This window comes from Gnatocerus cornutus, chromosome 1 (assembly GCF_029298725.1).
Source record: "Gnatocerus cornutus isolate USDA-ARS CGAHR chromosome 1, icGnaCorn1.1, whole genome shotgun sequence".
Classification (NCBI taxonomy): domain Eukaryota; kingdom Metazoa; phylum Arthropoda; class Insecta; order Coleoptera; family Tenebrionidae; genus Gnatocerus; species Gnatocerus cornutus.
In genome coordinates, this window is record NC_142233.1 from 31918043 (window position 1) to 31939890 (window position 21848).

Consider the following 21848-nt stretch of genomic DNA (forward strand, 5'->3'; position numbering starts at 1 on the left):
ATTTTAATGTCACCAGGGTTGCCACTTCACTTGTCAGGCTTGTCAGTTGTCATTCCGCCAAAAATGACGATTTAACTAGTTTTCGCTAATTTTGCGTTTGAATAATGGAGCAAGACGAAGTTGTGTTGGAAGAAGGCGAAGTAACGATAAAATGAGAGTTGTAAGAGCTTTTCTGAGGTTTCTGTTGCAGTTGTCTGACGATTCGGACACTTACACGCCCCTGGAGAGACCAGCGGATTACTCCGGGACTCAGCCGAATCCGCGCTTTCCTGTGGTGGCTCCTGAGTCAGAAAGCGAACCGGAGCTCCAATCTAGCGACTCAGACAGCGATTCGGATTCCAAATGGAAGAAAACCAAAAAGCCCAGGATCAAGCTTAAGCCAAGGTTCCAAAACGAAAAACGCAAGAAATACGATATTTGGAGCACCAGAGTACAAGAGGACGTACTCGCGGAGACCTTAAATAGCTGTGATGTTACCATTAAAGATAGGTCACGAGATGTAGAGAGTTATGATTACTTAAGTCACAGAGAAAATAATAAAAGGACGCGGGAGGATAGGAGCAACCCCAATATTAAGTTGGTAGGCCGCTGCAGGAGCCAGGAAAGGAGCAAAGGGAACGCGAGGATGATCCAGGAGTTGACGGTAGACGTTTCCAACACCCCTGAAGAAATCGCACAGGACATGGCCAATAAATTATCTGAAGAAAAGGAAGACTTGATCTGTAAGTAAGCCTTCCAGAAATTCGAAAATAATCCTGAAATTTACAGTGAGGGTAATTAACACCTTAGGGGTGGAAAAAACTTTCGCCATTTTCAAAGAAACCAAAAGGATAGAAGAGGAAGGCGGGATGCTCATCATGGTGAGTACCAACATGCACCAATCAGAATTAAATTCCCCAAATTTAGAACCAAACAAGGCGGAGGACTCCAGGAGGAGTCTTTCTTTTTTTAGTCAGACACGACCATGATATAACTGCCGAGCAAAGGAACAAGATCTTCGAAGATGAAAAGGAGAAAACAAAAATCATGTTGAAGAATAAACAGAAGAAGAAATTAAAGAAACTCAAGGACGAGATCGCAGCTTCAAAAAACAAATTTCTCCCTGATTTGCTGACAAGAGCCGAATTACTAGCCAATGAGAATAATAGAGCACGCAAAGAGACTGATGAGAGAGACGTAATTAACCCGCCACCCACCCCTGAAACGGACGGTCATGAAAACAGCGGCGACGGAATGGACGTTCCTGATAACAGGCGGAAGTTGGAGGCGTACGATGACGATTTTCTCGATATTAATTGTTCAAATGACATGGACTTGTTTTGAGATATTTATTTATGTCACGAAAAGTCTAACATCTGTAATAAATAAAGTTATTACTATTTTCAATGAGCGTCTGAACTTACAATTTGAGGTAGAACACCCTCTATATGGTCCAAAGTGACGACTTTCTTGTTCTCTGAAGAACACTGCTTTGCGGCTCTAAGAGCGCCTTCGATGACCAAAGTGTTCATAAGTTCGCTCATGAGTTCCACAGCGTCTTCGCTGATCTTCGTTTTGGTGTTAAAAAAGTGCGTTTTCAAGACTTCTTTAATAAGATCCTAGAAGGTACCAATAGGAGAAGAAATGACAAAAATCAACTCACATTATTAAATGAAGAAACAACTTTAGAAGACATTCCCTCGGTGGGGTCCGAGGGCTGCATGTTTGACAGTTAAAAGTGAGGTTAAGTATACAAACTCGACAACCAATGAGAGGACAAGTTTTAGCCACGTGACACTTAGCGTGAATGTTGTAGTTTAAACCAACCAACACACGAAGTTGCTTGGACCACGTGAAGTCATTGTGGTCTCTTATTGGTTGGGGGGTATAAAAACCGTACCAATCAGTAGGATGATATGTGTATATCATTTATTTAAAGGAGTTCAACTTGGAAGTAAGTCACATACAAATTGTTCTGATTGTACTACCAATTACCCTTCACAGGCGAGTCGCTTATAAAATATAGAAAATCGACCAAGAATAAGTTCGCATAAAAACGTAACTCAACCAAATATGTACATCAAATTTAAATAAAAAAAAACGGAATACTTGAACTTATATACATAGCTTCATCACGAAAATAATCGCTGTCCGGCAGCCGTATAATACTAAAATTTTACAATACGTACACTTTCATGATAATATATCACAGTTCACTATAATAATCCTGAAAAAATAATTATTCAGAGAAGAAAGTTCACAGAAGAGTTCGGAAAAGCACGTTAGTAATCATAAGACCGACCATTTCGTATTCATGTGTTCGATGTGTGAAGTAGCCTCTGTTTTAGCGGTTTCGTGTACATCCAGCCATCTTCAGAACACTTTTGGAACAACTAAAAAAAAACATTACAATCTTGACAACAACAAACAAACTAAGAACCTTTGTCCTCCACTCGATTCCCGTCTCTTTTCTTTCTTTCGCTTCGTCTCTCTGCTTTTGTTCTAACGCCTGCTTGGCACTCGTCGCTTTGTCAATATCGTTGAACCTCAACCCCGCAGTCACCTCCTTCCACAATCGCCTCGACTCATTTGCTTCTTGCTGGCTTATAGGCTGCACTTGTTTCTTAATTATACTCAAAGCGTTGACGTCAATAAACTGTTCGCTGTCCTGTAACAAAAAACAATGAAACCAGATGGCGGGCGGCGCCATTTTCTTACCTTGTCGCTCCATTTCGCCTCCATGATGCCGTTCCACTCGCCGGTGATGGTAAGGAACGGCTTTTTGTCATCTGGACAGAAGACATCCGCGGTTATTCTGTGTTTCTTGTTGCCGTAGAACGGTTTCGTTATAAATTCGATATTGCAGTAGTAGCCCGTTTTGGGGCACGTTATCGTGACCGAACCACCCAACTCGATCCAAGGAACTGTTAAAATTGACCGACCGTAGCCGTTAGGGAACGTGACTATGTATTCTTCATCGTAGTCCAACACAGAGACGGTACCCTGACCTATATTATACACGCACACCGAGAGACCCAGGAACTTGGACTTGGTGTACACGTGGGCGTTGAAACTTATACGTTTATTGAAATGCTCCGCGTAAAACGCAGAAACTAAAAAGAAAAGTAGCGAAATTGACCATTGACTACAATTCCAACTTACTGGGCGGATGGTGGGACACTTGCTCGGCAATGAACGCCAGCTGGTTCTTCTTGCACCAAGGCACAGGACCGTCCATCACCGGAACTTCTTCATCTCTCTCCTCCGGGAAGTCCCAATGACACCTGAACATCTCTCCCAAGATCGGATTGTACGGCTTCCTCGCTACGGTGCTCTTCCTCCCCGCGTGGTACGACGACAAATACCACTTGACCACTTGCACCATTCGTTCTCTGGGTTCTTTCAGCTCGGCGATACTCACGAAGAGATCCGGATGGGCGAAATAATCGGCATACATTTCTAGCAGAGATCGTCGTTCAAGGATGAACGTTGGAAGGACGACTTTCGTCAAGTCCATGCCAATTTTAACTTGGGACAAAAGGTGGCGAATGACCGAACCTTGGCTTTCCATCTCCACGTCATATTCATCGTCGTCCTCGTAAAGGGCTGAAAATGATGAGGTTGGAAATAGAGCTTCGTGACGAATAATAAATGGATCGGGAGGGCGGAAAAACGACCGGAGGGTCGATAAGGGATTATTGTTTAAGTGGCGAGCTCGTAATGAAACGGGGGAAGATGCGAGAATTATAGAAAATGAATCAAGTGCGACCAAACATGTATTCCTTGTTGCACACACACTTTTTTCTACGGTTGGAACATTTGCTTTAGGGTATAATATGTATGTATTAGCGTCTGCGTTGTCTACATACCAAGCGAATATTTCAAATAGTTCAAATAAATATATCAGGGGCCAGTCAATATTTAATAGCTTTCCATTACCATCACTTTTAGTACACAACTTTTAACTAAATTGCTGCTTTTTTAACGAAAGATAGAAAAAAAAAATTTAAAGTAATGGCATATAAAAAGCATTAAGTTATGCGTTGGTACTATCTATACAGATAGTACGAATATGGTATGTATAAAGACAATTAAATTGTCAACTATATTTAAAAACGAGTGACCACTGAGACTGAACGGACATACAAAAAGTAAGTCAGAAAAGCATCAGCCCAATTTCACATGTTTAAAATTTTGATAAAATCAAAGAGCTTCATATAGTCATACGGAAATAACAGTGTAACAAAATTTTACAAAAGTCATATTTCTCTGATTTTTGTTTGTTGTTATAATTGCAGTTCGGATTTCTTTTAAAGAATATAAATACCATTTGTGTGAGTTGGCCCCAAGAAAAATAATAAATTCATTTGTTTCTCGCTCTGGAAAATTACAATTGTATTCATAAAATAAAACAAAACTGTTAAAAAAACAATAAATTATAAAAATAAAATGCGGTTCTACGTTAAAAATTCAAAATACAATTTTGATTCTTTTCCTTTTTGTTAGCAAATGTAAAATAACAGCAACCCAAAATAGCAGTTAGTGAAATGATCTTGTTCTCCAGATACTGTGCATTTGTAAATTATATTGACTTCAAAGACTTTAAACTCAAGGAATAATTTCCACAAAAAAAAATTTAACCCTTGTCATAGCCAATTTGTAGATTTTAATTTTAATGCCGAAATAAACTTTTCCTAATTTGAATTTTAAAATTCCCATGTTGGTATGGAAACAACGCTATTATAGCACTGAAAACGAATGAGGAAATAGCAAAAATAGCTCTGTTACAAGAACAAATTACGAAAATTAGTATAAAAACCTTGTTTATAAGGTCATAAGGCTTCGCCGCTCGTTTTATGAACTTGAATTCGTGACTTAAAATTTGCCTTATGAAACTCGGTGTTTTAATATACTATTTTTCTCTTAATATAAGGACATTTCGACAAACCAAATGACATGTCAAAAAGTACGCCAGTCTAACGATAAATATGAAAAAATAACATAGGGGAGAGGGGGGCATAGTGGGGTACCGGGGCATAGCGGGGTAACACTCCTGCTGCTCAAATCAAACGCCGTGAAAAAAGTCGAATAGCGTGTTTTGATTGGTTGTTAGTTGACAGTTAACCACGTGTGTATTATAAAACAAAATGTGAAAACCTATATGTTTTATAAAACAAAATGTGAAATTCTGTGTTTTCGTTAAAAAAATCGCGAAGTTAGGGAGCAAGTTTTTTTCAAATCTAGTCATACAAATGTAGTGGCTAAATATGATGAACCTGCTCATTTATGTGCAATATGCATTGATGCCTAAGTAATTTTAAAATGTTACTTTTTCCAAGTAGGTACACAGTTATTCAAAAATTTGATTTCCCCATAGGGTACCCCACTTTACCCCTATGTGCGGGGCAAAGCGGGGCAAATCCCATTTTTTAAAATAATGCTCACATGTCGTAAGTTTTTTATGGTAATCAAAAAAAGTACAACAAAAATCATCCGCAATACATTAGTCTATGATATTTAGTAAAAAAAAATTGTTAATTTCTATTATTTTAACGTGCGTGGCAAATTGAATGTTAAGTACCCCACTATGCCCCCCTCTCCCCTAATTATTTTTGTTGTTACATAGTGTAATGATTACTAATAATGTACAAAATGTTTCTAGCATCAAAGGTGGCTATGAAATATCAAATAAATTTGCCGCTCATTGAAAATGTCAGTTTAGATTTTTGAACTGACATCTGTAGTAAACCTTAAACAGAACAAAGTTAGTTAAAAAAAAAAACTTTCAAGTCGTGGTTTGAGCCTGAAAATCGAAAACTTGGACACCACAAAATCGTAACTAAAAAGGTGTTGACCTAAGCGACATTTAATAATTCTGAACATAGTTCCATTCACTATGACGACAAATGATCAAAATAGTACTAGACAGAAATTCCAAAGCCCCTCTTGATGCTAGAAACATTTATAAACACCTTATACTTTATTCCTTAAACGATAAGCTTTGATTGCTATCTGCATAGAAATACCACCATAAAAATCGAAATAAAAACAGCACTAGCTGATTAAGATTGAGTAAATTTAGGGGCTATAAAAGAAGAGACAGTTACAAGCAAACACAATGGCGCCGTATTTTTTTAGACTAATAAATTACGTTTTTACGAGATGTGTACATCTTGGATTGTGTAATAGAAGAATAATTTCGAAACTGTACATAATTATAGTTCAAGGTAAAGAAAAAAATGCGACGCGGCGGACTTTAGGTAAACAAGATATACAGAGCGATTATAAAAAAGCTCATCCTCAGTCACCTTTGAAATTTCGAAGCATGTCTTTGATTGAATGTTTCTTTTTTATTATTGTCACTTTGAGATTGAGGCGAAATTCGTCTAAAAACTATTTTTTTTTGCTCGGAGCCTGCCATCAAAAGCACGCTATCATTTTGCCGCACTTTCGCTCTTTGAAAAATCGATTTAGTTCCGCACTTGCACCAGTCTCGGAGAACTCACCATCGTAATCGAGATTAGAGTTGGCTGTCGACAAGATGCTGTCCTGCCTCCCAGTCGACGTCCGGACGCTCGGCGTCTGCGGCAATGCCTGCTTGCCAACTGTTATTGCCGCCTGCGCTTCTTCATCGAAAGTCCTTACACTACTACAATAAAACAAAAAAAAAATCAATGTCAAAACTACTGTCAAAATCGTCAAAATTTTTACCTCCTCCTCCTGAAGTTCAGTCTATTATTCAAGGCTCTAAACATTGGCGTTCGTTGGTGTTTCCGTTCCCCGTAAATTAAGGCTCCGCTATTATTAAAAAAAAATCGCGACCATAGCGTTGCTGGTTCTCAGTCTTAGGAAATCAATAAAACGCCCGCGTCGTGTTGCGGTCAAAGGGCACGAACGGATTTGTGCATTGTTGTTATTGTCGACGGATTATTGCGTACGGGGATTATTCGCGATCACGTGTTCAATGTGGTGCGTTCTGCGATTATTTCAGGGGATTACGAGGGGTTGGAACGACGGCTGCGGTAGTGGCGTCGCGGCGCCCACGCACCGACGCAACGTCGCTATAGCGAAATTCGACAAAATTCAAAACAGCGCTCTGGGGGCAATTAAGCGAGATAACGTGGAAAAATCACTTCCAAAGAAAGCGCCGCGGACTCATTTGACTTCTTTTGTGTAATGTTTCGTGCGTGAAGGGGCACAAGGATTGCGCTTTTATTTCAGCGGAACACGACAAGGGCGAGATTCTATTTTCGGCGATTCGTCGTGAAAATTCAAGGTGCGATCGGCGTATCAATATTTGCGCAAATCGTGTTTTTACAGGACTTCCGCTTTGTGATTTATGGCCGCAAATATTTGAGGAGAAAATTGAGCAATTACGAGAATGCAACGATTGGAATATGAAAGTTCAAATAAATATGTGGCGAGACAGGATAACAATCAATAGTGCAAAATAGAAGAATTACAGTCCGACTCGACAACTTATCGCGATGTTGACTTATCAAACACAGTATTTTATAAAGAACTAAATACATACTCATTATTACATTTTATTGTAAGATATAAGTTTTATCACTAACAAAAAATAAGTATCAATTTTATAGAATCTTATAGAATTTCGACGAGTTTCGAAACTGGGTTCTTAGATTTTCCAAAAGTCGAAAGTGGCAGTTTTTCGCGATAATAATTCATGACTAAGACTTCTGATATCGATATCTCGCTTATTTTTGGAGTAAACTTGCGTTATTATACATCATTTTACGCAGATTCTAAATCTGAGATTGAAATCTTGAAATTTGAAGATTGAAATTTCGTGCAGACAACAAATAACTAAGTTATGGCCGATCAAAATTTCGGATAGTTGATTTTCATTTTTCCTAATTTTTAAAGTTAGATATTGAGAAACGGTTTGCGCCATCGTTTTCCTCGCCTCATTTTACGTTAAAAAAAGATCAAAATCCCAAAATTCGACTCAACGCTTGAAAATTTTTCAATTTTTTTTTGTTTTTTGGTCATAACTCGTAAACTATTTGTCCGATCGATCTCAAATTTGACCGGTAAATAGATTTTGAGCTCCTCTTTCGATTGATTTATAACACAAGGATATTAAATGTCGATTTCACCTTGAAAACAGTGATTGAAAATCACCCCAAAATGACCTCTTCAAAATAGTTTTGGGCAATGCCTCGTTTATTTATTAAGCGAACTCAACAAATGTGTGCTCATTTTACGCAGAATGTCACGCTGAATTCAAAACCGGAAGAATTTTCGATTTTCGACAACAAATAACTGAGTTATGGCCATTTGAATTTTTGGGTTGTCGCCAGAGAGCCAAATTTTTGATGGTTCAAACAATCCATGCTCAATATCTCGGAAACTATTAGAAATATTGGAATACCGTTTGCGTCATCGCTTTTCTCGCGATTTTTTTACATAAAAAATAGTTCTTAGATTTTCCAAAAGCCGAAAGTTTTAGTTTTTCGCAAAAATTCATGAGTAACACTATGCCAAATTTCTGATATCGAATCTCGTTTATTTTTTGAGTAAACTTGCGTTATTATACATCATTTTACGCAGAATTTTACGCAAATTCCAAATCTAGGATGGAAATTCAGATCCAACAACAAATAACTGAGTTAATAATTGGTCAATAATTAGAAACGGTTTGCGCCACCGTTTTCCTCGGCTCATTTTACGTAAAAAACTGTTCTCAAAAGCCCAAAATTCGATGGTCAATTTTTCGCGAAAAAAATTAAAACTTAAGAGTTTTAGTCGTGTTAAAATTCTGAAATACTTTTCAGACTAAAACTCTTAAGTAGTCCCCAAGACAAAACAAGTGACGTGCACGGTCGATGAAAAAATTTATTTTTTTTTTGTTATATTGAGGTAAACATTATTCGAGTTGTCGAGGTCCGACTGTATACCTCATATTAAAATAGGTCGGGTTCAAATGTTAATTTGGGACTGTACATTCCAATTCATTAAAGTTGTGGTGGAATGTACTTAAAATAAATATTTTCTAAAATGAAAATTTTTTGAAGTTGTCGACCTGATTGCAAACAAAAATTTTAATTAGACGATTTCGTTTGAAAGTCATTAACAGTAAAATGAAATTTCCATGACAAGTAGTTTCCTATTGCATTCTATAAATTGGAATGTTTAATTAATTAAGTTAACAGTGATACAAATTCGCATTATAAAAAAAAACAGTAACCTTAGTCGCAGCATGAAATATCTTCATGTTAAAATTTCTTGTGTAAAAAATCCGTAAATAATAATTAAAATAAAAGCACAAAAGTGATCTTAATGTAAAAATAATATGTACTATATCAACTTGTGTTTTTCCACCGTTGTTATAAATATACCGTGCGATTATCAATACTTTTTATCTATTATTTTTTATTCATTTTACACTATTGTTTATTTAGTTTTAAATGTTCAAGAGTTTCTGTTGATAACAACATTATTTATCATTATTACCAACACTATGAATAAACTGTCAGAATAGCCAACCTAAACAATTAACGCCAGCCGCCAGGGAAAGCCAACCCAGCATGTTCGCTTCAATCATTTATAGAGCAACGATCTAATAATAAAAAATTAAAATGTTATTGGCAAACCTCGCGATATTCGCTCATCCCATTAAACCAAAATCCATGCATAACAAAACCCGTGACCTTTCGCCCTATAAAACCCTCGAAATTCCCCATCAATCAAAACAGCGTCCATCCAACTCAATTTCCATAAATTTCGCATTCTACCTTTGTTTAGAAATAAAATGACGTCAAAAACCGCACCGAACTTCATAAATGAACCGACCGCTCCATTATCACCTGCTCCGTGTTATTAAAAGTTTTACGAGGCGCTCGTGAAATTTAATTTCCGCCTCCGTTTACGAAAAAACACTCACGTGGGGGTGGGCTGTTGGCTACCAGGAGTAAAAGGCGAGTCGTTGGCGTCGTAGAAGTCGTCTTCCCCTTCGGAACTCGAATAGGACATGGGCGGCACAATGAGGCTGGCCGCCGCCGCCGGATGTACCAAATCTAAAAAAAAAAAGAAATATTGCGTCATGGCGATTAACCCGAATTAACGATGGCGTCAATTGGCTAAGCGTTTTAACAATTGGTAATTAAGTGGAATTATGGACATGCGGGTGATAAAATCGTAATGAGAATTACCGATGGAGCGGCTGTGGCGTCTCGAGTTTTCGACGCACTCGGAGCCCAATTCGATGCCTTGTTGAACGACCGTGCCTGTCACAGTCTCGACGTCTGCAAGTCATAATTATAGTCATTATGGTCAAGACAACATAGTCGTACCTCCTAGATTTGGTGATATGTTGGCTGAAGAGGGACCCGCCCGTGGTTGGTAGATACCATTGATGGGGTGTGCTGTGTTCTGCAAAAACCAGACGTTGGTTCATGTCTAATTACCAATCAGAACTAACCTTTGCTATCTGAAGGAGTACTATAGAGTGTTTGATATTGTCTAACATTACCTACAAAGGAGATAAGAATAAGAACGACACAACACAAATTAAAAATTGAAGAATGTTAAAACAAAGCGAAAGCTTCTGCGGTGTACTCACATTGGCGTGCTCCAAAATCACTTGGCACTTCGCCTTCTCCTCCGCGTCAGTCATCGTCTTAATCCTCTCCTCCAAATTCTACAACAACACTCTCAACTCCAACTCTGCCAATTCCTCCAACTCACCTTCGTCTGGTCTATCATTATCTGAAGATACGCATCGGCTTCCGACACTTTATTATCAAAGTCCTTGATAGTGGGCGGCGGCCGATGGTTGTCCCAGAGGATCTGCAAGAAAGTTAAAACAAAGAACGTCAATATCGAGGAAACTTACTCGATTTCCGTGCCGGAAAATCGTGTCCTCGAGGGCACGCACCCATTTTTCGCGCTCTTCGGCGTCGCGAGCTTGGAAATGGAACGTCTTATGGTCCACCGTAATCGTAAAAGTACTGTCGTCTTCGTCGTCAATGCCGATGACGGCTCCTTTAAGGCGGACGCAGCCACGACGGGCGCCACGCATCATTTTCTCCTTGGACTGTAAGAATAGGATTTATTGCTCTATTTCTGGGATTTATAGCTCGTTAAAGCGGATTGAGATATGGAGATTAGGCGACATTTCGGTTTTCATTTTCATTGAAAACGTCTTTTTACGTGTACGTCAAGAAGTGGGTTATCATATTGTTAAGTCACCAAGTTCAAGGATGGAATGTCAAAGCGCGCCGAAGATGTAACAACCATTGTTTTCCAACGCGGTGAATGAATTAAACTCGGAATCTTGTATTTTTGCGAATCATCATACAATTCATAATTTAAGTTTCCCGACCAACACAAAATTTTATTTTCCAAACTCCTGATTAACACACAAAGACTAAAACGTCAGAGTCACAGGTTTCAGGTTATATATATTAATGTTCAATGGATCGAAGCTTAGTCGAAGCAGTTAAAATGGCAACGTTCATTGCTGAGAAGTACGACTACGTACTGAACGATCTCGGTGGTAAGAATAATAGTTATTACAGTCGTCAAAAAACTAATATAAATATTAGACCCCCGAGTGAAGGACTGGTTGGGTGTCTCAAACCCCATGATCACTCTCAGCATCATCGCCGCCTACCTCCTCAGCATCTACGCCCTCCTGCCTGCATACATGAAAAATCGGAAGCCCTACAGCTTGAAGTCCTACCTCTTCTACTACAACATCTTCCAGATAACCTACTGTCTAGCTTTGATCTATGCGGTAAGTCTTAAAACCTCTCAGGCTTGTGGTAAAACCCAATTCTAGATTTATTCCTCTGGTGTCACTTGGGTTTGCCAATCAGTCGACTACTCCACCAACACCAATGCTATAGCGCAGCTCAATGTGATCTACTACACTTACATCCTCAAAGGTATCGAACTGTCCGAAACCCTCGTCTTTATTCTACGCAAGAAATTCAATCAAGTCTCCACATTACATGTCTACCACCACGCTTCTACGTTTTTTATTTCTTGGATTGGACTGAGGTTTGTAGGTGGTGGCATGATCGCCTTCCCCGTAGCCATCAACTCCTCCATCCACATTATGATGTACACATATTACCTTCTGTCGAGTCTGGGAGAAAAGTGGCAGAAGAGAATCAACAAATGGAAAGCACGACTAACAATGTTTCAGATGTTCCAATTCTGCGTCTTAATAGTTCACTCTTTGCAATCACTGCAACCAAATTGCAACGTGCCTAAAGGGCTCTTAGCGATCTACCTTCCCGACATTGCCATAGTGTTTTACATGTTTTGGCAGTTTTACAAAGACAATTACATCAAAAAACAGAAGTGAGTCCTGAAAACTGCTTCTTTAGATTAGATATTTATTAATGTTCCTCTCTTTGGTTTCAATTTTTAAACCGCTTGAAACTGTTTGTAAATCTTGATATGTGATAATAAACTAATCAGGATCAGCTCTTTTTTTCTTGTACCTATGAATAGCGCGGAAGTTCAATTATTCCAAGCATTATTGTTCGCATTCAATGAAATTTTCATTGTGTACCTCAGACAGCGAGACTGCTTCATAGTATAGATTATTCTCGACCGAACGAGGACTTTACTTTTTCAATTATTCATTTAATCAATTCAAGCTTATTTTAACCCTCAAGTGAAATGGCTCAAAATTGTGACGAGGCCAGTAATCCTATTTTTATTGTGATAAAAACTGGTAATTAATTAAAAAGTATATTGGATTTATAACAGCTGCGAGGAAAAAAACTTAATCCAACTTAACAACATTTAATAAACTGTATAAAATTAAATGAAAATGAAAAGAATAGTATTTTAAGCCGCAAGGGATTATTATGGATTTTTACCCGCGCATATGTTTAAAGCCGAGCGCTTTTAAGTCCTGAGAGAATAAAAAACATTTTAATCTCGTGTGTATTAAGGCGTTTTTTAACGGATGAAAATTTATTGTAAATTAACTTCGGTTTTAGTAAAAATGCAAGACGAAGAACTACCTCTAGTTTACTTGATAACAAATGGGCCACAGAGAAGGATTTTGTGTTGTAGGGATTATCATAAAATAGGGAGATAAAAAATCTTCTAATCTTTGTTTTTGACCGTTGTAAGAATGAAAGGTCACTGCAGTATAGAAACCTTAGAAAACATGTCGGCATTGTATTAAAAAAGAAAATTAAAACTGAGCGAAAATTTGTATACACATCTAATTTTGAAAAATTGCGACAATTACACTGCGTGACAAGGTTTTGGTGCCCTAAAACTGTTAGGTGCAGTAAGTAGCCCACATTTTTATAAGACATATGTCGTTTACCCCAAGTCTCTATCACGTCGCATTTAGAAGTTATGTAGACGTCTTTTCAAAAATACCAATTTTTTAATTTAATTTTTAGAACAAGTGGGTTATGAGTATATTGTAAGTATTTAACTGTTTTGTTATCAAAATGAAAGTCGTTACACAGCTTAAGTAAAATTTATTTACAATTAGTGTAAAAATCACAAATTTTTGTAAGTGTAAAAATTCGCATCAAAGTAACTATAACTACGTTAATATCTCAAATAAACCCGAAAAAACAAGTTCTTTTCAACAAGGTGTTTATAAATGTTTCTAGCATCAAGGGTGGCTTTTGAGTTCTTGCCATGCGCTCATTTGCCGCTTTGTTTTCATAGTGAATGTAACTATGTTTAACTACACTTAAAATGTCACTCACGTCAACGACGTTTCAGTTACGATTTTGTGTCCAAGTCTTTGATTTTCAGGTTTTAAACCATAACTAGAACAGTTTTTTTTGTCTATATTAACTTTGCTCTATGATTGATGTTAACTGGAAATGTCAGTTGAAAAATCTAAATTCACATTTGTAATGAGCGGCAAATTTCTTTGACTTGTCATAGCCACCCTTGATGCTGCTAGGAACAATTATAAATACCTTGTATGTTTTTCTAACTATTTTTAAAACTGACATAACAAAAAAAAATGGCAGGTGATACGAAGTTTTTGAGGTGAATATATTCTCTGCCACTTTGTTTAGATCAGAAAACACCAATTTTCAAAAAGGGTACTCAAAATTAATTTAAATTTGTCGTCCCGTGTTATTTTACAATTCTGTTTTTCCCCATTTTGAGGTCTAGTCAAAACAAAAACACCTCATGTTCGCGCTGAATTCAACCAATAGATTCACTGTTCCGACCGTATTCATTAGTTGATTTTTTAAAGTTTTTGCTTCCCGCGCTGTGTAGCCAAATAACAACACAACATTTTTTTAAATCACGCCTCTTTTTGTTTAGTCTGCGGTTGTCCACTAATCTAATAAAAAAAACACAAATCTTTATTTATCTGTGTCGGATAAAAACAGGACGTCGTAATGTTTATTCGAGTTATTTATAAAGGTGTCCTATGCTGGGGTCACAGGTGATCTTAACGTACTTGAGAACGACAGGTTTTTAATCACTTGTTTGATAATAAACGTAATTATTCCAATCACGTGACCGTTTTAATTGGATGAAATTTGGGTTTAACATGACAATAACATTGGATTGTTTTGTACAGCCCTCTTGGATTATGACGTGAATAGAAAAGGGGTCACCTCCCCTCCCTAAAGGGGTTGGAGGGTTGCTCTTGACCCTCAAAACTTCAACGGCACTCAGTGTCGCCACTTGAAGACGAATTTTGGGGGGTGATGACGTTTTTTTATTACACGCGTTGTGGGTTGAGGTCGTATTTGGTGTTGCCACCCACTCGAATGTTTACAAACTGCATGGATGGGAGCGCCGAGCCGCTTTTGGTGGTTATGTTGCCGAAAAATGACAGGTGGAGTTTACTCACCGTGTAGTAGGTCAACAGGCCGGAATTGTCATCGAGCACGAACCACCGATACTGCCAGCCTTTCATTACATTGGTCCATTTGCTCAAAGAGCCTTCCATCACCACCATTTCGGAGGGTTTTGCAAACACGAACACGTCTAAAACTACTCACATGAAGCCGTTTGGTCGCGGGGCGGTCACTTCATAGGCCCTTGTTGGCATTGGTCGATGGTGGCGGACTCTGTGTTTTTGTCACATAAGTTGTGAAGCTTTGATACTGAAGAAATACAGATTCCTAATTGAATTAAATTGACGAGGAAACACGTAATTCCAAGAGAGAAACAAATACAATGTTTATCAATGTTTATGTTTGGCCAACCGAAAGTTTAACACGTGTTGCGTTGAACTTTGAGTTTTCTTCAATTGTAATCAATTGTAGTGTTGAGTTTTATGAAAAAGCTTGAAGTTACATTGTTCTTCTTGTTTGGATTTATTAAATAGTTGATTCAGCAATGACGATATTCATTACCAAGCTGAAACTGGTGAGTTCCATTAATCTTCTGCTTATAAAAGTTATATTTATTTATTTATTTGTAGAATTATCTACACTGGGGTCTAATAAAGAGGCTAGCTGTTCTAACATTTCACCAGAGATGCACCAACTTGCAATTCTTCAGAGAAATTACTTGGTAAGTTACCATTTCACACCAAATTGGCAGTATTTCATGTTTTAAATTGTTATAGATGGACTATGAAAATTCAACAGCCAGAATTATCATCAGCTGACATTTAAACACAATTTATACTTCTGAAAGAATTTACTACACGATTACAGTGAGCAGAGTCAAAGTCAGTTCTTTCCAAGTGAAGAAGTTAATTTTGCGTCTGCAATCGTCAAAAATGAACATCCGCATTCTAAAAAAGTATGCAATTTCTTTTATTTTTTGACTATTTTTGTTACATGTATGGAACATGTCTTAATAAAAATGTTTTAACGAAAATTGTTTTTATTAAAATTCAAATTTATAAACCAGTAAAAAAAAATGCCTATAACGGTTTGTGTCTTCACTAAAGCGCTGGTTTGGGTCTAAACTTTTGTGCAAAGCTTGTGTGACATTTTTATAGAGGTCGCTACCTTATGTTGAGGTAGGCGGATTTCCGAACATTTACTGTAGAGTGGGCTATCTATATATTCTTTCATCTAAGCGTTTGGTTACGAATTTGACGTTTATGTCCGTAGTTTAGATGAGTTGGCAACGCGCAAGCGTCATTGGCGAATTGTTGGTTGCATAACGCACAACCAGTGGCGTAGGAATAATTTTTTTCTCATTTAAAAAAAGGTTTATTTAAGAAACTACTCTAATTAGGTAAGTACAAAAGATAATCCAATAATCTAATGATATTTCCCGTGTCCTTTAGCCCCCAGGGCGATAGCATTAGCCGCAGCCGCCGCATTAGCCTGCGCGGTGTGAGCAGCCGCAGCCGCCTTCTGTGCAGCCCCCTCAGTCTCTTGCAAATCTGCCACAGCAGCATCCAACTGTGCATTCAACTGCGTAATCCTCTGTCTAGCTTCCGTCACCATCGCATGCTGGGAAGCTGCAGCACTAGCCGCCCCCGCTGCCGCCTGCGAGGAGTGAGCAGCGGTGGCCTGTGCCGCCGACAAAGCGGCACTCAACGTGTTGACTTGTTGCTGAGCTTGGTTGTTGGCTTCCTGAGCAGAATTCGCAGCGTGTTGCGCGGCATTGTACTGAGCGATCTCAGCTTGGAGTTGCTGTTGAGCTCCTTGAACTTGGTGATGGAGTTCTTGGACGATGACTTGTTTACCAACGACGGCAGCTTGGGCGGTGGAAGCGGCGCCTTGAGCTGCTTGAGCGAGGGAGCTTTTGATACCGAAAGCGGCTTGGTTGCCAGCAGTGTGCTGACTTTGGGCGGCGGTGTTGGCTTGTTGGGCTGAAGAGTGAGCGAGACTTGTCAGTTCGGCGGTGGAGGCGTAGCCGTGGCCATGGCCGTGACCATGACCATGATGGGAAGGAGTGTAGGAGGAACCAAAACCTCCGTAGTGGTGCGAGTCGGCGGCGGTGGCGTCGTCGGCGTCGTGGGTGGGGAAAGAAGAAACAACACACACTAGAAACAAATCCTATAAAAACCAGAAAAGCACTATAAAAAGAAACTTACAAGTGTAGACGAAGAAAGCGAAGAAGGGAATCATCTGAAATAAGAAAAAATAAAAAGATAAAATTCAAATATTAACTTCTTGTACTTACTGTGTTATCTCGGAGGCTCTTGCTTGGTTGAGGTCTGCTGGACACTGCCTGCACTCCCACGTTTGCAATTATTTATACCTCAAGCGCCAATAACGTTCCCAAATGACAAAAACCCAATTGTTACGGTTCGGAGTCAATTTTGACTGTGATAGCAGTCCGTACTTTCTTCTTTTTGTTCCATTAAATTATTAATTACATTGATTTTATGGTCTTTCCTATTTTTACTACCATCACGTTTGTTAAAAAGACCCAAAAGTGTGGCTAAACCGAAGTCCCGTTCGCTCAAATCGTGACCAAGTCTTGGAGTTTCTGGAACTTTTTAAAGACTTTCACCACGCTTTGTTGTTGTTTATTTCCGAAAAACGGGCGAGGAAATTGCCAATTACGGTAAAATTAATAATCGCCGTTCCAGGAAACGTTTACGTCCTTTCGTGAGTATTTTTTAACGACTGAAAAAGAACTGGACCAACTGTTAAAATCGTCTTCCAAATTTATATTTTTGTCCAAAAGTATAGGCAACCAGTAAAACTCGGCTTTTTATTCGCCCCCATCACTTCTTAATTCCTCATTTATTATTAACAATAACTTTTTCTCCCCTGAAACAGTTTCATGCTCAATCAACTCCGACGTCCAATCAAACCAAAAAAAGAACTCAATCAATCACTTTCTAAGTGCACTATTCTCAGATAATGCACTTTTCCATCTTCATCCACCATCTGGAGCTCCACAAGTCCAAAGTAATAATGTGACCGTTTCTATACAATTCGTCACAACATCTCATTTCTTCATCTTCCCTCCATCTCATCGCTCACGACATAAATTAAAATTCCCCTGAAGAAACCGCAGACGCTGAAGATGTGGTCAGAGACTCTCGTCGCTGTCACTTGTTTCGGTAAGATCGCTAAACACCGCCACTTCTTATTTTTCTATTTGCAGCCACCGTTCGCTCTTTTCACTTGGGGGCGGCGCAGCTGAGTAACATCGCTCGCCTCTCGTCGCTCCAAGCTGAGAACCTCGCCCGCCACCAAGTGCTTATCTCCAATCTTATCAATTTTAACGCGCAAAACAACCTCGCACAGACCGCTCTCCACGTATGTTTTTCCCGTAAAATTCTGTTTTTGTATTATGGCTTGCAGGCGGCGGAGGCGGCGCGGGTTATCCTTAATACTAAAAAATTCACAGTCAGGGTGCTGGAGGAGAGACTGAAAGAAGCGGAGAAGTTGCTGGAGGAGGAAATTACCCACTACTACGTCCTAAAAGAAGTGGCTGTAATTTTCGCGAGAACCGCAAAGGAGTCGGAGAATCTCACGGCGGTTCTTCGGGGACTCCTTGAGGATGCCCAGAAAATCGCGCTTCAACAAGAAGTGATCGGGGTTCTCGCAGAAGCAATGAACCAGACGGATGTTAGTTTCGGGGTGGGTTTTCACTGAAGTGGAAGTAATAGTTTTAATTACTGTAATAACAATTTTCTTGTTATAGATCTTTTGTAATAATAAACAGGTGCTTTTTTAAAGAAATTTCATCATGCAGTCGTTACGGTCATAATTGACTATTTCCATTTTATGGTTGAGTATTTGATACATCATTAAAACTAGTAGTTTTAAATGAATAGACGCCGCTCTTTCTCCTACGAAGATTCCTCATAATGACTTCCGAAGTGCTTTCTGCTTTTGCTCTCACTTGTTATTAGAATTTTTATTTATGGAAATTCGTTGCGAAGAGTGATCCTGACATGGAAATACGATTAAAAATGTACAAAGTGTGCCAAGAAGTTGGTGCTTGGTACGTCGAGCGTGAATTTTCGTTTTTCATAAATATTTTGACAGGTTTTAATAAATAACTTTTACTAGAATAATTTCATTTATTAGAATAATAGAATAAAAATTGTGTCAAACATAATAAATAACGTTTTTAAATTTCTTTATCTATATTTCAATCTTTTGTTTAGTTACACTTTCTGGTAATAGACAAAGTGGCCAATTAAATTATTTATCTAGTCGACTGGCACCTTGCAAAACGTGTGTCCGAGCTTGTCGCTCAAACGTCAAATAGTTGACGGATGGTACGAAATGAGGAATTTCAATACATACGTTCACAGAGTCACAGCCGACTATAATTAATCGCACCGTAAAGGAAGGAGATACCTAAAAATCTTTTTTTTTCTACTGTTTTATTGGCCATCTATAACTACATGATGAAAATGATATATACAATGATTAAGTCCTCCGCCTCTTCACTGATGATGGTATTCTCCCTCGCCGCCTCCATAGTGCCCAGCCAGCTCCGCCTGCGCCGCGTTGGTGGCAACAGCATTAGCGGCGTCGGCGGCATTGGACTGCGCAATATGCGCAGCAGCCGCCGCTTTCTGAGCCGCAATTTCCGTTTCCTGCAATCCTTGAAGAGCATTATGTAACTCATGCGACAAATGAGCCACTCTTTGCTTAGCATCTTGGATCATGGCGTGTTGAGCGGCAGCAACCCCAGCAGCCTCAGCTGCAGCTTTGGCAGCTTGAGCCGCTCCTCCTTGAGAGGCGGTTAAAGCAGCAGTCAAAGCATTAACTTGCTGTTGTGCTTGCTGGGAGGCTTGTTGAGCAGCTTGAGCCGCTTGTTCAGTCTGTTGGTACTGAGCGACTTCAGCGTGAAGTTGGTGCTCGGCGTCTTGGAGTTGGTGTTGGAGGCCTTGGACGATGACTTGTTTGCCGACGAGGGCAGCTTGGGCGGTGGCGGCGGCCTAAAATCACAATATTAGTAAAATTTTAATAGAAAAATTTGAGAGGTACTCCAAGAGCAGCTTGGGCGAGACTGTTTTTAGCGCCGAAGGCTGCTTGGCTGCCGGCGGTGCTCTGGCCTTGAACGGCGGCTTTGGCTTGAAGGGCGGAGGTGTGGGCTAAACTCGTAAGTTCCGCTCCTGAGGCGTACGACTTGGAATGTCCACCCGAGCCACCTGACCCCACACTAACTTCACCGAAGTCCGTGCTTTGGGCTTCAGGTTCACGAGGGGCATTCTTGTGGTTTTTGGGTATTCCAGCCGTCGCCAAAGCAACTGAAAATTGACTCTCAATACAAGAAGTCACTCAAAAACCATCACTCACCAATTGATGCAAGAACTATGAATTTGAGCATGTTGGATCTGAAAAAACGAAGAAAGTTAAGCTTTTTAACAGGTGGTACACGGCACTCACTTGATGAAGATGTGCACTTGATGAAGATCTGCACGTCACTGATGCTATGAAAGCGTCGAGGGGCTTTATATCGGCGGCGCCGAAGAGGGGCTCTTTAATGAATATTCGCGAATATAACGCGCTGTTACTGCATCAATTAAAAGCGCAGACCGTGGATAATTAAAGCAGATTGTGCATCTTTAGAGTGTGTTCTTTTACACTCAATTTGGAGTTTCATAACGCGAGAACGGAACGAAATCTTGGATAACATTTTTGCTGTCAAACTTCCTCGACAACTCGTATAGAAAACCCCAAAGTGACATCTCGAAATTATTACCTCTTTTATTTAACGACAGTTTTGTTGCAAGATTTGAATTCGTTTCTTTAGATTTCAAAAGGAAGCATATGGTCCGATTATTTCGCTGCTTTCTACTGTATGAAATATAATTAAAGTTAAAGATACGGCTAATAAAAGCATTCGGTTTAATGATGAAATGGTTTTTGTTGGCGCAAGGCGAATAATAAACGAAGATTTTTTCGAATTGTGAAAGTCGGATAAGAAGAACGAGGGAAGAAAAATAAAGCGAAGGGAATTTGGAGAGAAAATCTTGCGTTACAGGAAACAGATTTGTTGCAAGCAGGCAACCAAATATACTAAAAATTTCTTCCAATTATTATTAATAAGATAATTAAATTAAAGAGGGGAAAATACATGCAAAAATTTACGGAACTATTAAATAAATGCAACGGGTTTTAAATAATACACAAATTACAACAGTCTTTAAAAGATCACATTATAATAACTCCAACGTTTTTTCTTACAGTACAAAATAAAAAACACAGTCTAATAAAACTGAACTGGGTGACAATCTTTATTTACGTACTGCAACGAAAACGTTTGATATTCTTTATAGCTCAAAGCCAAAGTCTCCACTTTAATATTCGTGGAAGAAACGGTTTTGGTATCAAGAGCAAATGCAGTATCACCACACGCATTAACAATGCTCCCTCCATAATGAATATACCATTTTTGACAAGAATCGTTGCATTGAGTGCCCTTTGAAGACGTCAATTCAGAAAGTCTTTTCCCCACTATAGCATAACTATTATACACCCCCCATCTATAGTCCGTGTCTAGAATCTTCCTACAAAAATGCATGAATTTTCATTTCAACGAATGTTTGTTCTTACTTCGTAGCCTTGTTGACGATGTAAAATTGCCCGTTCCTGGTCGGTTCTAATTTCCATAACTGCGTGTCTTGCACTATAATCTTCTGGAGTCTTATGAAGTCGTCACTAGCGTCCAAAGCAAACCCAGATTTTGGATGCACAATCATAAAGTAGTCGTCACAAGCTGTGGTAAAATACGAAGCAAAAAGAAGTGTCAATAAAAGGTTGAAAATCGTCGGATTCATGATCTCTACTGATATGGAGTCATATTTCACAAAAAAAGTAAGAGATAAACAGGTTTCAAAGCAAACGGGTTTGTTTGAAGGTCAGATCAGGCCGAGCCAAAGATAATAGACAGAGTCGGAACAGTTTACAATTGTAACGATCCCTTTATTTTAGAAGAAACAATAAAGAGATGGATAAAGAGCAAATTTTGTAGAGAGAAGCTCGAGAAATTATTGC

General features: G+C 39.0%; 8 protein-coding genes and 1 long non-coding RNA gene across 10 annotated transcripts; 4 read left to right on the plus strand and 5 right to left on the minus strand.

The window, feature by feature from the left end:
- The first annotated feature begins 47 nt into the window (after window positions 1–47).
- On the plus strand, window positions 48–1386 carry Phax (phosphorylated adaptor for RNA export). Its single transcript, XM_088042658.1, has 4 exons — window positions 48–140; window positions 191–722; window positions 769–860; window positions 907–1386. The coding sequence occupies exons 1-4, from the start codon at window positions 105–107 to the stop codon at window positions 1321–1323; spliced, it is 1077 nt and encodes a 358-aa protein (XP_087898784.1). The 5' UTR covers window positions 48–104; the 3' UTR covers window positions 1324–1386.
- Window positions 1310–1927, minus strand: LOC148181749 (centromere protein X-like). 2 transcript variants are annotated; one of them, XM_088042701.1, is made up of 3 exons: window positions 1643–1786; window positions 1404–1598; window positions 1310–1355 (listed from the first exon to the last, which is right to left on the minus strand). In XM_088042701.1, exons 1-3 carry the CDS (start codon window positions 1700–1702, stop codon window positions 1338–1340), a joined length of 273 nt encoding a protein of 90 aa, XP_087898827.1. In that variant the 5' UTR covers window positions 1703–1786; the 3' UTR covers window positions 1310–1337. The 2 variants fall into 2 exon arrangements, with proteins under 2 accessions (XP_087898827.1, XP_087898818.1); XM_088042692.1 differs by lacking the exon at window positions 1310–1355 and having other exon boundaries at window positions 1485–1598; window positions 1643–1927.
- On the minus strand, window positions 1883–15006 carry LOC148181750 (oxysterol-binding protein-related protein 9). Its single transcript, XM_088042647.1, has 13 exons — window positions 14813–15006; window positions 10838–11038; window positions 10690–10791; window positions 10565–10642; window positions 10424–10474; window positions 10296–10374; window positions 10155–10247; window positions 9887–10019; window positions 6486–6628; window positions 3142–3585; window positions 2698–3092; window positions 2420–2647; window positions 1883–2372 (listed from the first exon to the last, which is right to left on the minus strand). Exons 1-13 carry the CDS (start codon window positions 14918–14920, stop codon window positions 2292–2294), a joined length of 2136 nt encoding a protein of 711 aa, XP_087898773.1. The 5' UTR covers window positions 14921–15006; the 3' UTR covers window positions 1883–2291.
- On the plus strand, window positions 4054–12344 carry LOC148181751 (very long chain fatty acid elongase 4-like). The gene is made up of 4 exons (XM_088042670.1): window positions 4054–4130; window positions 11392–11500; window positions 11550–11740; window positions 11786–12344. The coding sequence occupies exons 2-4, from the start codon at window positions 11419–11421 to the stop codon at window positions 12314–12316; spliced, it is 804 nt and encodes a 267-aa protein (XP_087898796.1). The 5' UTR covers window positions 4054–4130; window positions 11392–11418; the 3' UTR covers window positions 12317–12344.
- A 98-nt stretch (window positions 15007–15104) lies between the features above and the next one.
- On the plus strand, window positions 15105–15792 carry LOC148181752 (uncharacterized). Its single transcript, XR_015770537.1, has 3 exons — window positions 15105–15333; window positions 15389–15480; window positions 15536–15792. It is a non-coding gene; the product is annotated as an uncharacterized LOC148181752 (long non-coding RNA).
- A 375-nt stretch (window positions 15793–16167) lies between these two features.
- Window positions 16168–17263, minus strand: LOC148181753 (uncharacterized). The gene is made up of 3 exons (XM_088040075.1): window positions 17056–17263; window positions 16967–17000; window positions 16168–16915 (listed from the first exon to the last, which is right to left on the minus strand). Exons 2-3 carry the CDS (start codon window positions 16998–17000, stop codon window positions 16185–16187), a joined length of 765 nt encoding a protein of 254 aa, XP_087896201.1. The 5' UTR covers window positions 17056–17263; the 3' UTR covers window positions 16168–16184.
- Window positions 17264–17910: 647 nt separating this feature from the next.
- Window positions 17911–18701, plus strand: LOC148181754 (uncharacterized). The gene is made up of 6 exons (XM_088050294.1): window positions 17911–17947; window positions 17992–18146; window positions 18192–18470; window positions 18535–18541; window positions 18586–18625; window positions 18668–18701. Exons 1-6 carry the CDS (start codon window positions 17911–17913, stop codon window positions 18699–18701), a joined length of 552 nt encoding a protein of 183 aa, XP_087906420.1.
- Window positions 18702–19199: 498 nt separating this feature from the next.
- Window positions 19200–20420, minus strand: LOC148181755 (uncharacterized). The gene is made up of 4 exons (XM_088034341.1): window positions 20238–20420; window positions 20148–20185; window positions 19836–20098; window positions 19200–19786 (listed from the first exon to the last, which is right to left on the minus strand). The coding sequence occupies exons 2-4, from the start codon at window positions 20176–20178 to the stop codon at window positions 19289–19291; spliced, it is 792 nt and encodes a 263-aa protein (XP_087890467.1). The 5' UTR covers window positions 20179–20185; window positions 20238–20420; the 3' UTR covers window positions 19200–19288.
- Window positions 20421–20996: 576 nt separating this feature from the next.
- Window positions 20997–21699, minus strand: LOC148181756 (uncharacterized). Its single transcript, XM_088034362.1, has 2 exons — window positions 21408–21699; window positions 20997–21361 (listed from the first exon to the last, which is right to left on the minus strand). The coding sequence occupies exons 1-2, from the start codon at window positions 21629–21631 to the stop codon at window positions 21061–21063; spliced, it is 525 nt and encodes a 174-aa protein (XP_087890488.1). The 5' UTR covers window positions 21632–21699; the 3' UTR covers window positions 20997–21060.
- Window positions 21700–21848: the final 149 nt, after the last annotated feature.

What these genes read in the sequence shown, in the direction of transcription:
- LOC148181751 (XM_088042670.1), top strand. Translation starts at nt 11,419, where the DNA reads ATGGATCGAAGCTTAGTCGAAGCAGTTAAAATGGCAACGTTCATTGCT. An exon ending in CGTACTGAACGATCTCGGTG is followed by an intron (nt 11,501 to 11,549) that starts GTAAGAATAATA and finishes TATAAATATTAG; the next exon opens with ACCCCCGAGTGAAGGACTGG. An exon ending in GTCTAGCTTTGATCTATGCG is followed by an intron (nt 11,741 to 11,785) that starts GTAAGTCTTAAA and finishes ACCCAATTCTAG; the next exon opens with ATTTATTCCTCTGGTGTCAC.
- LOC148181750 (XM_088042647.1), bottom strand. Translation starts at nt 14,920, where the DNA reads ATGGTGGTGATGGAAGGCTCTTTGAGCAAATGGACCAATGTAATGAAA. An exon ending in TGATTTTGGAGCACGCCAAT is followed by an intron (nt 10,475 to 10,564) that starts GTGAGTACACCG and finishes TCTCCTTTGTAG; the next exon opens with GTAATGTTAGACAATATCAA. An exon ending in AGTGTCCCACCATCCGCCCA is followed by an intron (nt 3,093 to 3,141) that starts GTAAGTTGGAAT and finishes TTTTCTTTTTAG; the next exon opens with TTTCTGCGTTTTACGCGGAG.
- LOC148181756 (XM_088034362.1), bottom strand. Translation starts at nt 21,631, where the DNA reads ATGAATCCGACGATTTTCAACCTTTTATTGACACTTCTTTTTGCTTCG. An exon ending in ATCGTCAACAAGGCTACGAA is followed by an intron (nt 21,362 to 21,407) that starts GTAAGAACAAAC and finishes GCATTTTTGTAG; the next exon opens with GAAGATTCTAGACACGGACT.
- LOC148181749 (XM_088042692.1), bottom strand. Translation starts at nt 1,908, where the DNA reads ATGATATACACATATCATCCTACTGATTGGTACGGTTTTTATACCCCC. An exon ending in TTGTTTCTTCATTTAATAAT is followed by an intron (nt 1,599 to 1,642) that starts GTGAGTTGATTT and finishes GGTACCTTCTAG; the next exon opens with GATCTTATTAAAGAAGTCTT.
- LOC148181755 (XM_088034341.1), bottom strand. Translation starts at nt 20,178, where the DNA reads ATGCTCAAATTCATAGTTCTTGCATCAATTG. An exon ending in CATAGTTCTTGCATCAATTG is followed by an intron (nt 20,099 to 20,147) that starts GTGAGTGATGGT and finishes GTCAATTTTCAG; the next exon opens with TTGCTTTGGCGACGGCTGGA. An exon ending in TCGCCCAAGCTGCTCTTGGA is followed by an intron (nt 19,787 to 19,835) that starts GTACCTCTCAAA and finishes TTGTGATTTTAG; the next exon opens with GCCGCCGCCACCGCCCAAGC.
- LOC148181754 (XM_088050294.1), top strand. Translation starts at nt 17,911, where the DNA reads ATGTGGTCAGAGACTCTCGTCGCTGTCACTTGTTTCG. An exon ending in CGTCGCTGTCACTTGTTTCG is followed by an intron (nt 17,948 to 17,991) that starts GTAAGATCGCTA and finishes TTCTATTTGCAG; the next exon opens with CCACCGTTCGCTCTTTTCAC. An exon ending in TCGCACAGACCGCTCTCCAC is followed by an intron (nt 18,147 to 18,191) that starts GTATGTTTTTCC and finishes TATGGCTTGCAG; the next exon opens with GCGGCGGAGGCGGCGCGGGT.
- LOC148181753 (XM_088040075.1), bottom strand. Translation starts at nt 17,000, where the DNA reads ATGATTCCCTTCTTCGCTTTCTTCGTCTACACTT. An exon ending in CGCTTTCTTCGTCTACACTT is followed by an intron (nt 16,916 to 16,966) that starts GTAAGTTTCTTT and finishes ATTTGTTTCTAG; the next exon opens with TGTGTGTTGTTTCTTCTTTC.
- Phax (XM_088042658.1), top strand. Translation starts at nt 105, where the DNA reads ATGGAGCAAGACGAAGTTGTGTTGGAAGAAGGCGAA. An exon ending in TTGTGTTGGAAGAAGGCGAA is followed by an intron (nt 141 to 190) that starts GTAACGATAAAA and finishes TTTCTGTTGCAG; the next exon opens with TTGTCTGACGATTCGGACAC. An exon ending in AAGGCGGGATGCTCATCATG is followed by an intron (nt 861 to 906) that starts GTGAGTACCAAC and finishes CCCCAAATTTAG; the next exon opens with AACCAAACAAGGCGGAGGAC.